Source organism: Corythoichthys intestinalis, chromosome 6, assembly GCF_030265065.1.
Source record: "Corythoichthys intestinalis isolate RoL2023-P3 chromosome 6, ASM3026506v1, whole genome shotgun sequence".
Lineage (NCBI taxonomy): Eukaryota > Metazoa > Chordata > Actinopteri > Syngnathiformes > Syngnathidae > Corythoichthys > Corythoichthys intestinalis.
In genome coordinates this window covers 16983653-16996291 of record NC_080400.1, presented here as the reverse complement: position 1 = coordinate 16996291, position 12639 = coordinate 16983653, and the positions used below count along the sequence as shown (strand labels likewise).

The window sequence follows — 12639 nt, the reverse complement described above, 5'->3', positions numbered from 1 at the left end:
GCCTCACGTGCACCTGCGTGCTGTAAAAAGTTCGGCTTCCTTGTTACCAACTATGCAAAATGCATTTTAGTTCTGTTTTTAGTTTAGTGCAGTTTAAGTTTAGTGCAGGTGGAGAGAAAAAAGAAAAGGTGACGCTTACTATTGAAATGAAGATGTGAATGATAGCAAAATATAAGCATGGTGTGTGCATCCATGAACTGGGTCGTAGAATGCCAATCTCGGCGGGCGGTCCACCTCCGTTGCCAGTCTTTATAAGTCAAGGTGACCGTTCTTATTGTGGTAACATCGCCTAAGAAATCGCCAGCTTCGTCAGGTTTCAAATCATTATTCCATCAACTCGCCGAGTGGTCCACGCCAGGATCGAAACAGAAAGTAAAATAGCGCTCTCCTGCTCACCGCAACCCCCGCGGTGCGTTCAGGTATAGCAAAAAAAGTCCGCCACATTAGAAGCCGATTCGTTACATTATTACAGGTACTGTACTGTATTATTGTTGTTATTGCAATGATTATATTATTGTTATTCTGATTTTTATTCATATTTTGTTTTGCTCTTTGTAATTGCTATTTGCAATAGTAACAGCAGTATTTATTAAGGATGTAGTGTGGGTTTTTGGGCTGTGGAACGAATTATAATGTATTCTTATGGGAAAATCCTGCTCGACATACGACCATTTCGACTTACAAACAAGCTCCTGAAACGAATTAACTTCGTATGTAGAGGTACCACTGTATTACACATGGAACGCCATAGCAGAAGCTATGAGGGGAAACGTTTTCATTTGCCTAGATGCTTAAATTATTAAGTGGAATTTTATTTTTCTTAAAAAACACATTTTATTTCTTCGGTGTTTCTGTGCAGTATTAATATTGTTGTCTTTTACTTAAAAGAGGCATGGTCTATTGTTTTTAGTTGTGATTTCCTAAAAAGTATTTTAGAATTCAAGAGTAAACATTTATTGCGTTTAAATGGGTGTACATGATCTATTAATATATACTGTATTCTCACAGTGTCATTGTAATTTTTTTTTTTTTTAAATTGGAGGGGTTGCAATAACTTTGCATATCGCAATAATTTATTAAATAAACTATCGCACACTAAAATTTGTTATCGCGACAGGCCTACTGACACCACATGCAATGACAAAAAGAGCTTTTTTGCCGAGTGTAAAGCTAACTGTGCTTTTCGGTAAACATTTCAAAATAAAAGCACGTCATGTTCGTCATAGAAATAACTACCGGTACTTGTATTTCTGGAGTTAATCCCACATACAGTACTTAAGAATTCAGATTCCACACTAAGAATAGCTTTAGAATGACACTCTTTGTGAAAAATCTGATTGGCAATGATTATAATACTATTAAAAAATTGTAGTATACTATAATATTAATGCTAGATATTTTTTTAATAAATTGTTTTGAATCATGTTGGAAAGGTGGTCAGTGTTCTGAATCTATTTACATTCCATTTTTTTGCACTCGTTGATGCTATCAGCATTTGACCTCATTGTTTATTAGTGATTTATTGTTGTTATTTACGTGTTTATTGGTACTTTAATAAAGAATTTAAGTGTTCCAAAATGTTTTTGTGAATTAATAAGCGTCATCAAGAATTTCATTTTTAAATTAGTGAGAAAAAGAAAGTAAAAAATGTTATTAGGTTAGTCGACTAATCGTAAAAATAGTCTGCTGACTAATCGGGAGAAAATTAGTCGTTTGGGACAGCCCTAGTTGTACAGTGTACCGGAACATATTTCCTCCACACCCTTCTCACCTTTTTAACCCCTGACCTATTTTCATGCCTGACCTAACCTACTGTCTTCTAAGGACCCGCAATGACCTGGCTGAAGCACTGGAGCTACTCAAGGCTCAAGTTTTTCCAAACCTGAACCAGGACCAAGAGCAGAAAATGGCTGAATCTGGGAGCAGCAGTCCCGCTGACAGAGAAGCAGGTGAAATTCCGATATTTGAATCAATAATTTTTATATGTGTTTATGATAGACTTTTCTTGATGAACTCGGTCATCAGTGGATGTCTATCACCATCAACGGGTATCTTTACGTGTGCAAAATTTCGTCAATCCGATCAGCGTTCAGGTTGAAATAATTACACTAAAAATATTGATGCGATAAGGTCTTGCATGTTCATGCATCAGAATGTCAGCCGGAACAAATTATTTTGAGGTGCGCAGATTGATACTACTAAATGATGAAGCTAAGTTTTTATTGTGGATTTATCGCCAATTTGCATATTTTTTTATGCTGGTAGAGGTGCATCAATTAATCGACAACTAATTGATTAGCAAATTTATCGACTATTTTGATAATCGATTAATCATTTCGGACCTTAACTTTGAAGTGACGGGGTAAAAAATGTCTTAAATAGCATTATTATGTGAATTAGAATATTATTTTGAGACAATTTGACTATATACAACAGTTTGGCAAAGCGCAGATGACAATAAATTAGTCTTTTAATCTGCCGTTTAGCCGCTGGCTGTAATTGTAACGCTCTTGCGCCCCCAAAAGGAGAATGACATTGGCAGGGTCTTGGTTTTAACTGATTTAGAATTCAGCCCATTGAGGGAGAATTATTCAGACCGAGGAAAATGCGACGAAGAGAGCCGCAAAATGTCATTGTTTCAAACTCTCTACTCAAATATTTCTACAGGATATTCTTTTTATCTCAGGATTTTCCCCAATCGCTAAATAAATGGTACGGTCATGACAAATAACAGTCTTGTGCTAAATGGAATATGAAAAATGCATTTATTCAGTACGACATGGCAAAATTACTCCATAATGGTCAAAACTGTCTACTTCGTGCACTTTCCCAAACGATATTTTATGCCACCGGAGTTAGTCCGGCTTTTGTCATTTCCCTGCCCCGGCTTCTGAGAGCGTATACAAAGCAGGAGGCGTGACAGCTTGCCGACATGCTAACCCGAACCGAGTGATGTTTCGAAGTCTTTGAAGCGAAAAATCACACAAAACTACCCTGGATCATGTCACACAGCGTCGGAGTTGTCGATTGTCTTCGCCGATCAGCAATCCGCCTGGTGGCCAGCAAGTTACAGCTGGAAAAAAACGGCCGACGTCGTTGGAGCGCGTAGCTGTCTCATGGTCAACACGAATATGGCGTAAATTAATGCTTACCTAAGCGGCGAAGACATAAACATTGAGAGAGCGGCGTGCACTTCTTGTGCAGCTAACATGGCAGGATGTGTCTGAGGAGAACTTTTCTACATGTCCGTCCATGATCAAACATAAGTAAATAGTCCTTTATTTAAAGAACGTTTGTAGTGTTTACTTTGTAATTGCTGTATTCGCGGCCATTTTTAACACAAAGTTGCAATTTCTTATTGGGTGGAAAATTTGACAGAACACCGGGCACACGAAGAGGGCAAAAAGACAAGTATAGCGGTCTCCTGACGGGCATGCGAAGGACCGAGGGGGGTGTGCGAGAAGCTGCTTGTTGTCGGCCGAGTGGCATTCTTGGTGGACAAGGAGCATTGTCAGCCACAAAATGCAAGCCACCTCCGTATTAAAACGTGTGCCATGATCCCAGTATTTGACATAATACAAAATATGATGTTTACTCACTTCCTCGTAAGTCCAATGGTCCCACAGTGTTTTGGCCATTCTCCGAGGGTGAACGGGAACTTTTTGAAACCCAAAAAGGCTCACACGCCTCTTCCTGGTGCAGCAACAAATACCTGCAGCACATTTGGCTGGCGTGATGCAAAAAATTAACGAATTAATTCGCAAAATCTGCTGAATCCACAGTCCATCTTAATGCGATAAAGCAATCCTGTACTGTAAGATGCTGACCCATGTCCTCAAAACAGGAAGTTATTCTTTTTCATGGCGCGGGATTAAAAAAATTGGATAAATAAAACGATCACTTCCACACACATCCAAGCGGTCCATTTAAATCAGGAGCATAAAGTACAGCGTGAAATATGAAATAAACACACTTTTTGGTGTCATATATCTTTTTAACTTGTCTAAATTCTTGAAATGATAACATACATAGTATAACTTCTCAGTTGTAAATATCAGATTTCCTCATTTTTATTAAGTCAAAGTAGGACATGAACAAATATCTGCTTTTACGTTTGAAACCAATTCCTAGTTTTGCCAATTTTCGAACATCTTACTGTCTAAACTAGCTTCTTAATAAAGCTGCAACAGCTAATCGATTAATAAATTAGTTTCCAACGAATTTAATAATTGATACAGTTGAAGGACCATCCATTTGGTCTTCATTGCTACTTACAACATGCCAAAAACAGCTTCAACATAAATTGTGAAGGTAATTGAAAGAAGTGACATTTATCCGATTAATCGATTATGAAAATAATCGTTAGTTGCAGCCCTAAATGCTTGCACAATAATGTAGTGCACACAATTTGTTTTCATGCACGCCGATCAAATAATCAATTGGCATAAACCCCCCCCTCTCGTTCGAAATAGAATCTTGATCAGAATAGGCTGGATCAGGGTAAAATATTCCGAATGGGGTGTGTACACACGTTGCGTTTTTATTCTGACCAGGCTTTTAATTCGAATAAAACTGTCCTAGTTAACATACTGAATGGCTGTCAATAGGGATGTGACAAAATATCGAAATGTTGATATATCGTGATACTTTGTATCCCAAAAGGTTATTGATATGCTCCTGCCAAGAATCGAGGTTTCGTTTTAAAAAGGAAGAAGGTGTCACTGTTAAAAAAAAAAAAAAAAAAAAAGGAACCAACAAGTTGCTACCAAAATCTTCCACCATAATTGTGTCTCAGTTACCTCTAAAGCCTGAGTTATGCTCCCGCATTGCTGTGACGGCGCAGCCACTACAGCGTTATTCGACATTCGATGGTTCTCCGGCCAGGGGACGCGTTGCTCTGTAATTCACCGCCAAGCCAATAGAGGGGTGTTGCGTTATGTTTTTACGGTTTTGGGGCATGCTTGTTGACTTCCTCCCGTGTAGTTTAACGGAGAAAAAAAATAAACAATGCAAAATGGTACGCTTGAATATGGATCTTCAGCTCATCAACATTGAATAATGATCATACAAATGTTGAGGCGCAGGCGACGTAGAAGACTGTTTCAAGGCGGTCTGTCCAACTTTTGATGCCGCATAGAGAGTTCTAGCCTCGGGTGAAAACCAGCTAGCTGTGGCGGCTAGCTTCAAACTGGTGTCGAGCACAGAGTCCAGCGTTTTGTCCGAGGTCTGCAAAGCCCTCCAGCCCGATTTGTGTCCCGTGTTCTACAACCAGCCAGTGGGAAACCATAGCAGATTTCTGGCGTCAATGGAACTTCCTAAACTGCGTTGGAAGCCTTGATGTTAACGTTATCATAAAAGCACCGAGGCACTCTCAATCAGTGATGTATAGTGTGTGAACCTTCTGTTGTTGAAAATTAAACATCAAAACGACACTTTTGACACCAAACCTGTGCTTTATTCTTAATATACTTGAAGTGTGACACGTAAATAAGTCACAGACTCACAGCAAACATATGTACACAATAAATGAAGAAGTGCACTAACCAAAAAATACGACATAAAGTGATAAAAAGCTGAGTTTTTGGCCGATTGGGTCTTCGGTGACCCAATCGGTGGCCACTCGATTCTGAACACCCACGTCTCAGTGGTTCTCCCATTTTTATTTTTTTTTATTCAATCGCTGACCTTGCCATTTTGCAATCTTTATGATGTCTTGACGAGACTTGCTCTTCGATGATTCTCCCGGCGGCTTGGTCCATTTTCACGTGTAGAAAAAAAAATTGTTTTGCAATGGCAGTGATTTCGCGCTGAACTGGAAACGACAGTCTGAGGGAACCAATCACAGTCCATTTCCGGGTTTGAAAAATCAATAGGTACACATCAGGCTAAGGGGCAGAGTCGTAAATCGGGTCTTCCTTGGCGGCGCAGGTCTGACGCAGAAGCATAACTCTGCCTTAAGGCTGCATTGATGGTGCTCGACGCCCAATCCATTTAGACTGGGAGCGTTTGTTCATTCGAAACCAAAGCATTTACAGTTACTCTGTCCGATTTTCAGGGCGTTTACAGGTCATTTCCTGTTGAGTTTGAGTCACTGCCTATTCATTTGGGTGATTCTCAGGGCATTTCCGGTTCTTTAACTCAAAATAAACAGGAAGTGACCCATAAAATACCCCAAAATCAACAGGGAGTAACTGAAAATCAATTGACCCAAAATTACTTCATTGCCGTCACTGACGGTCACAGACGTTCAATCCGTTTGAAGTGGGAGGGTTGACAGCGAATGAACATTCGTTCATTCGCTGCCACCCTCCCAGTTCAAATGGATTGGACGTCTACTAGTGATAAACTCATTCCAATTCACAACAGAAGCTTGTTTTTCTGTTCATTAGTTTTTTGTAGAATATCCTAGAATGATTTCCTGACCAATGTATCGATAATCGTCGTATCGCAATATCGTCAGATCGTTATCGTGAGTTTTGTATCGCGTATCGTATCATGAGGTACCAAGAGGTTCCCACTCCTAGCTGTCAATGGTATAGGTGAGTAATGTGAATGGCAACTACAGCGTAATCTAATCATAATATTGTTTCTTGGATGTAGACGCCCAACTCGGTGAAATTTCTAAGGCTCTCCCTGATGATGGAAAAGTTAAAAAAGAAGAAAAACTCCTGAAACAAGGTAAGGAAACATCAGATAGTTCTTATTAATTAGGGCTGGGTGATCACTTAACTCAGTTATTTAGAAGGGTAATTTACAAACTTTTTAACACTTCATTGGACACCCATTGAACTTTTCGGCAACACTGACGACCAGTGTTGTTAATCTTACATTGAAAAATAATTAATTACGGTTACAAATTACTTCTCCCAAAAAGTAATTGAGTTAGTAACTCAGTTACCTCAATGTAAGAATTAGTTACTCGGCAAAGTAACTGATGTTACTTTTCATGTTCTAGACTTTATTACATGATCCATTTTATAATGTCTTTCACATCAAATATGTTTAAAATAAGTGGTTTAATTGAACTGTCTTTTTTATCCCAAAAAACATAGGCCACCCATTTTACATGTTTTAAAATTTCACCTAATATAAGAGTGTAATGGTGTACAAACATTTTTCCGGTTGTACTGAAGCGTGACTTGTGTGTACCGTCATACCCCTAATACAGTGGGGAGAACAAGTATTTGATACACTGCCAATGGGTTTTCCCATTGACAGTGTATCAAATACTTGTTCTCCATACTGTATATATACAGTGGGGCAAATAAGTATTTAGTCAACCACTAATTGTGCAAGTTCTCCTACTTGAAAATATTAGAGAGGCCTGTAATCGTCAACATGGGTAAACCTCAACCATGAGAGGTTGTTGGCAATAACGGAGGCCAAATGTTTTCTGTAACTCTTTACAAGCTTTTCACACACGGTTGCTGGTATTTTGGCCCATTCCTCCACGCAGATCTCCTCTAGAGCAGTGATGTTTTGGGGCTGTCGTTGGGCAACACGGACTTTCAACTCCCTCCAGAGTTTTTATGGCTTTGAGATCTGGAGACTGGTGAGGCCACTCCAGGACCTTGAAATGCTTCTTACAAAGCCACTCCTTTGTTGTCCTTGCTGTGTGTTTGGGACCATTGTCATGCTAAAAGACCCAGCTACGTCTCATCTTCAATGCCCTTGCTGATGGAAGGAGATTTTCATTCAAAATCTCTCGATATATGGCCCCATTCATTCTTTCCTTTACACAGATCAGTCGTCCTGGTCCCTTTGCACAAAAGCAGCCCCAAAGCATGATGTTTCCAACCCCATGCTTCACAGTGGGTATGGTGTTCTTCGGATGCAATTCAGTATTCTTTCTCCTCCAAACACGAAAACCTGTGTTTCTACCAAAAAGTTCTATTTTGGTTTCATCTGACCATAACACAGGCCTTGACGTGTACTGGCTTAAGCAGGGGGACACGTCTGGCAGTGCAGGACTTGAGTCGCTGGCGGCGCATTGTGTTACTGATAGTGACGTTTGTTACTGTGGTCCCAGCTCTCTGTTGGTCATTCACTAGGTCCCCCCATGTGGTTCTGGGATTTTTGCTCACCGTTCTTGTAATCGTTTTGACGCCACGGGGTGAGATCTTGCATGGAGCCCTAGATCGAGGGAGATAATCAGTGGTCATGTATATCTTCCATTTTCTAATAATTGCTCCCACGGTTGATTTCTTTACACCAAGCGTTTTACCTACTGCAGATTCAGTCTTGCCAGCCTGGTGCAGGTCTACAAATTTGTCTCTGGTGTCCTTCGACAGCTCTTTGGTCTTGGCCATAGTAGAGTTTGGAGTGTGACTGACTGAGGTTGTGGACAGGAGGTGTCTTTTATACCGATAATGAGTTAAAACAGGTGCCATTAATACAGGTAACGAGTGGAGCCTCGTTAGACCTCGTTAGACCTTGTTAGAAGTTAGACCTCTTTGACAGCCAGAAATCTTGCTTGGTTATAGGTGACCAAATACTTATTTTCCACTCTAATTTGGAAATAACTTTTTTAAAAATCAAACAATGTGATTTTCAGTTTTTTTCCCACATTCTGTCTCTCATGTTTGAGGTTTACCCATGTTAATATTTACAGGCCTCTCTAATCTTTTCAAGTAGGAGAACTTGCACAATTGATAATAATATATACTGTATGTATCTCTTTTCAATGCTGTTAGATCTGAATAAATACATTGAACACATCCCCCCAAAAATCATAAATGTAAATAAGCTCCGCCTCTACTTCGCGGGAAGGGTGGGTCACCATTAACCGCGAAAAATGAGGGATCACTGTATATGTCATTGTACTGTCCTCGCCAAGTTTGGAAGCTAAGGCTTAGCTAGACAGCGAGCTAATCTGTCTTTCCCCTCTCTCTCCCACGCGGCTGCGCGACTTCTTTGTGTGAGCAAATGTGCTCTTCCTAGTGTGTGTGCTCTTCTTTGTGTGCGGAACTACTACCTGCTCTACACTTCCTGCGCTACAAAAAAAAAGCATGTATCCAGGGCCGGCCCAGGCCATTTGGGGGCCCTAAGCAAAATAATGCAAAGGGGCCCATATTTTTGGCCCACCATTTCGTCACAGTGTACTGTGAAACCCATACATGCAATCCAAGCCATACGTCCATATTTTGTATATTAATCAGATTGTGTTGCACTGCATACTTCAAACTTCTCACCCCAAATGATTGTCAGTACTTACAGTAGATAGCACCAAACCTTTTTCTACAAGAGGAAAGAAAGAAGTTAAGGAAGAACTTATATATTTTTTTAAGCTTGTAATCAAGTATCAAAACTCACAAAAGTCAAATAAAGCAAACCGTAGTAAACAAAATAGAATATAAATTAAACAATTGCCTAGTGGTCAGGGGCCCTAAACAGCTGCATAGTCTGCGTATAGGCTGGGCATGTATCACAAAACCTAAGTCAACATCATAATAAAATACACATTTCGGTAAATGGCAGAACAGGCATATTAATTATTAAAGTAAAAAATAGGATATTGTGAGGTACATTAAGGTACTGTTTACGCAACAAAAAAAAATTTGACTTGAGACAAAATGGCGGACGAGATTCCGGCGTCGTAAAGTCGAAATGAAGTAAGTTTGTACGTCGTGACCCGGGGACTACCTGTATATAGAGACAGAAAATTTGCAAATCCCAGTGGTTACCAATGATTCTATTTTATTTTATTTTATTTTTTTTAAATGCAAAATCTTTGTGAATGTTCATTCGCCCCTCCCAGTCTGAATGGATAGGACGACTTTACACTGTCAATGGCCCTGGAAGATAAGCAACAAATGCAGATTTTAACTCATCAAAAATAGCCACTTGCCTTTTTCATCCGACCTTTAATCCAAAATCAAATCAAACAGCAACAAAACTTTGTTCAAGTGTCTTTTTAATTTCTGCTTCTAGAGGAAAACAAGGAGCAGACAGCAAACATCAAGCAGGAAGCAAAAGAAGAGAAAAGCAGCGATGGAGCGCCCCTCTTTGATAATCACGTGAGCACCATCACCTCTGTCATCAAATCCGAGTGCAGGGACTCGTCGGTCGTCACGACCGTCGCACCCAAGCAGGAAGAGGAGGCCGGGCGCGCCGTGGTCAGAAGCAGCCAGCAAGCCAAAATTCCGCTGAAAAAGAGAGAGCTCAAGCTAGCCGAAAGCTACCACGGCAATCACCTCACTAACAATAACAGCAGCAGCATCATAGTGTGCAACCCCTCAGTCATACAAACTAAGGATGTCTCGTTGACCCTACCCCGTGGCCAAACGGCATCCCAACAGCTCCTCGATCTGATGAACGGGAGGGCGTCCGTGGTGTTGCATCACATTGGCGTCATCCGCGGTCCAACAACCAGCGAAGAGAATGGTTGTAGAGCGGCTGAGGATGAGAAGAACGTTCAGGGCTGCATTTCAAGTAAGGAAAAATTAAAAAACAGACATTTCATATTTGAACATATTTTGAAGGGATCCACTGATAGAAAGACTTCTAGTTCTTAAAAGATAAGCATTATTATGAGTTAAAATAATTTGTTATTAAAACCCCTCTTGATGTTTTTGTTTTTATACAATTTGTAAAATTGGTTTAACCAGTAGGCCGCCATTGTTGTTGACGTAGTAGGGCAGTGATGTCACTTGGTTACGCTGCTGGGCTTTCAGTAGATGACTCTAGCGACATAAACATATCATCTGTTCAACCCTTTCAATTTGAACCCGAAAGGAACATTAATGAGCATGACGGCACTGTCGATATTTCACAAAACGAGCTGCAAAAGGAAAATGAACAGAAAGACTGGATGAGACAAGAAGAGAGTATGAAAAAACACTGGCGAAACCTCCTCCAAGAGGCGAAATTGACACCCAAAGTACTTCCGTGCGCTTTCAGCTTTTGTTTAGATGCATACAGACAGAACATACTAAAGATACCTTAAGAAAATACTTAAACGTAGTGATATCAAATATGGATGGCTACGTGACTAATGTGGTCAACAGATCAATAATTGGCTTTAAAGCTGCCATAAGAAAACAATGCTTAAAAGTATGAGAGGGAAACACATGCAAGAAGAATTTTGAGGCAATGGAAAGGTAATAAGACTGAATAAAAACACAAATTGTAAGTACTTGCCGCTTTTCACCGATGTGCATATGTGTTGGACGTCTCACTGCGTAGAAGGGATTGCAGAAGACAAGTAGTGTTCGTCTAGTAAGTGACAAATTAAGTCATCACGCCGAGCGTCCATTGCGTGCATAAACCGTGGCGCCCTCCGTTGGTCAAAACCTGTACTAAATATTAGAGGTGGGAATCTTGGTGCACTTAACGATTCGATTACGATTCAGAGGCTACGATTCTATTATAAATTGATTATTGATGCCCCCCCTCGCTTTTAGTGTTTCGTACATTAGTTCCAAAATTTCTCAAAAGTCCTCTCAGGCTAAACCAAACTACCATTTCAGTATCAAGTTAACAGTTCAAAACAGTAAATAAAATACTCAAGTCCCTATTCTGTATCAGCAGCTTTAAACTACATTCAATTAATGTTGTGAATCAACCGCAAAAATTGCTCCATTCATTCCATAATTTCCCTTCTGTCTACTTTCAACATGTGAAAGTTTTACAACTGTTTCATCTTTTAAAGATAGATTCAAGTCAAGATTTTGCAGATTGAGGAGTATTTTAGATAAAAAATTAATTAGGTTCGCTACAACAGAGCCTTCCCGAGAAGTCTACTGCTTTAAGATGGCAGCTGTTTACTAATGCCGCAAGTCTGCCATTTCGCATCTAGTTTTTACATGTTTTAATGCCGCCGTCTGTCATTTCATATCTAGTTCTATACAGTATATGGCGGAAAACACTCGGGTGACTTGAAGTTCCGCTCTGAGACCCCTAATTTAGCCAAATTTCAAAATTGTCCGATATGCATGTGCATCATTGGAAAGCTCAAAATCTGAATTTTCTGGGGGAAGAAAATTTTTGAACAGGAGGACATTTTTTTTTTTTAATGTTTTTTTAAACAGCAAAACCCTATCTGGAGGTGAGAGCATGCGAGAGCAGAATTACAGACGCCATGACTTTAACGAGATATTATCGTGTACTTACCTTGTTTCGATCCAAAAGCTCCATGTAGTTTGTATCACTGAGTGTCTAGACACAGCTGGGAATGGCCATAGCTGGATTTTTGGGGGATTTTATGGGTGAAACATGGTAATATAACAAGGGTCGCGATGCAGAAATCACAGACATCAAGGAGTGGTCGAGATTTTCTTTTTCATAAATTTACCCTTTTAGGCGTGTTTTTTTTTTTGTTCTTTTTTTTTGTTTGGATCGATTATTTATCATCTATTCTAACATATCGGAGAAAATGCGACAGTAACAAAAAAAAAATACAATTAAGCGATAGTTATGAGGTAGATATCCGTGACTTTTTTTACAGACGCCATTTTTTTTTATTGTGATGTCATTCTTTTAAAAGTTTAAAATATGTGAGTGAATAATTTTTAATTACATTTTTTTTTAAACAAAATATGAGACAATAATTAATGATTAGAAGCTAGAAACGACACACGTTTTGAAAAATAAATATAATTAATTACCTTCGTTTTATGGCTGGGTTGAAACAAAAGCGGT

The 12639-nt window shown here is 39.6% G+C and overlaps 1 protein-coding gene across 2 annotated transcripts in view; it reads left to right on the top strand.

The window, feature by feature from the left end:
* The window catches only part of LOC130917751 (remodeling and spacing factor 1-like), a 57434-nt gene that overhangs the window by 12837 nt on the left and 31958 nt on the right, over positions 1–12639 (top strand). For both annotated transcript variants that reach the window (XM_057839418.1, XM_057839417.1), the window contains exons 5-7: positions 1825–1949; positions 6601–6678; positions 9931–10431. In XM_057839418.1, the coding sequence (XP_057695401.1) occupies positions 1825–1949; positions 6601–6678; positions 9931–10431 (704 nt within the window). The remainder of the gene's footprint in view (positions 1–1824; positions 1950–6600; positions 6679–9930; positions 10432–12639) is intronic.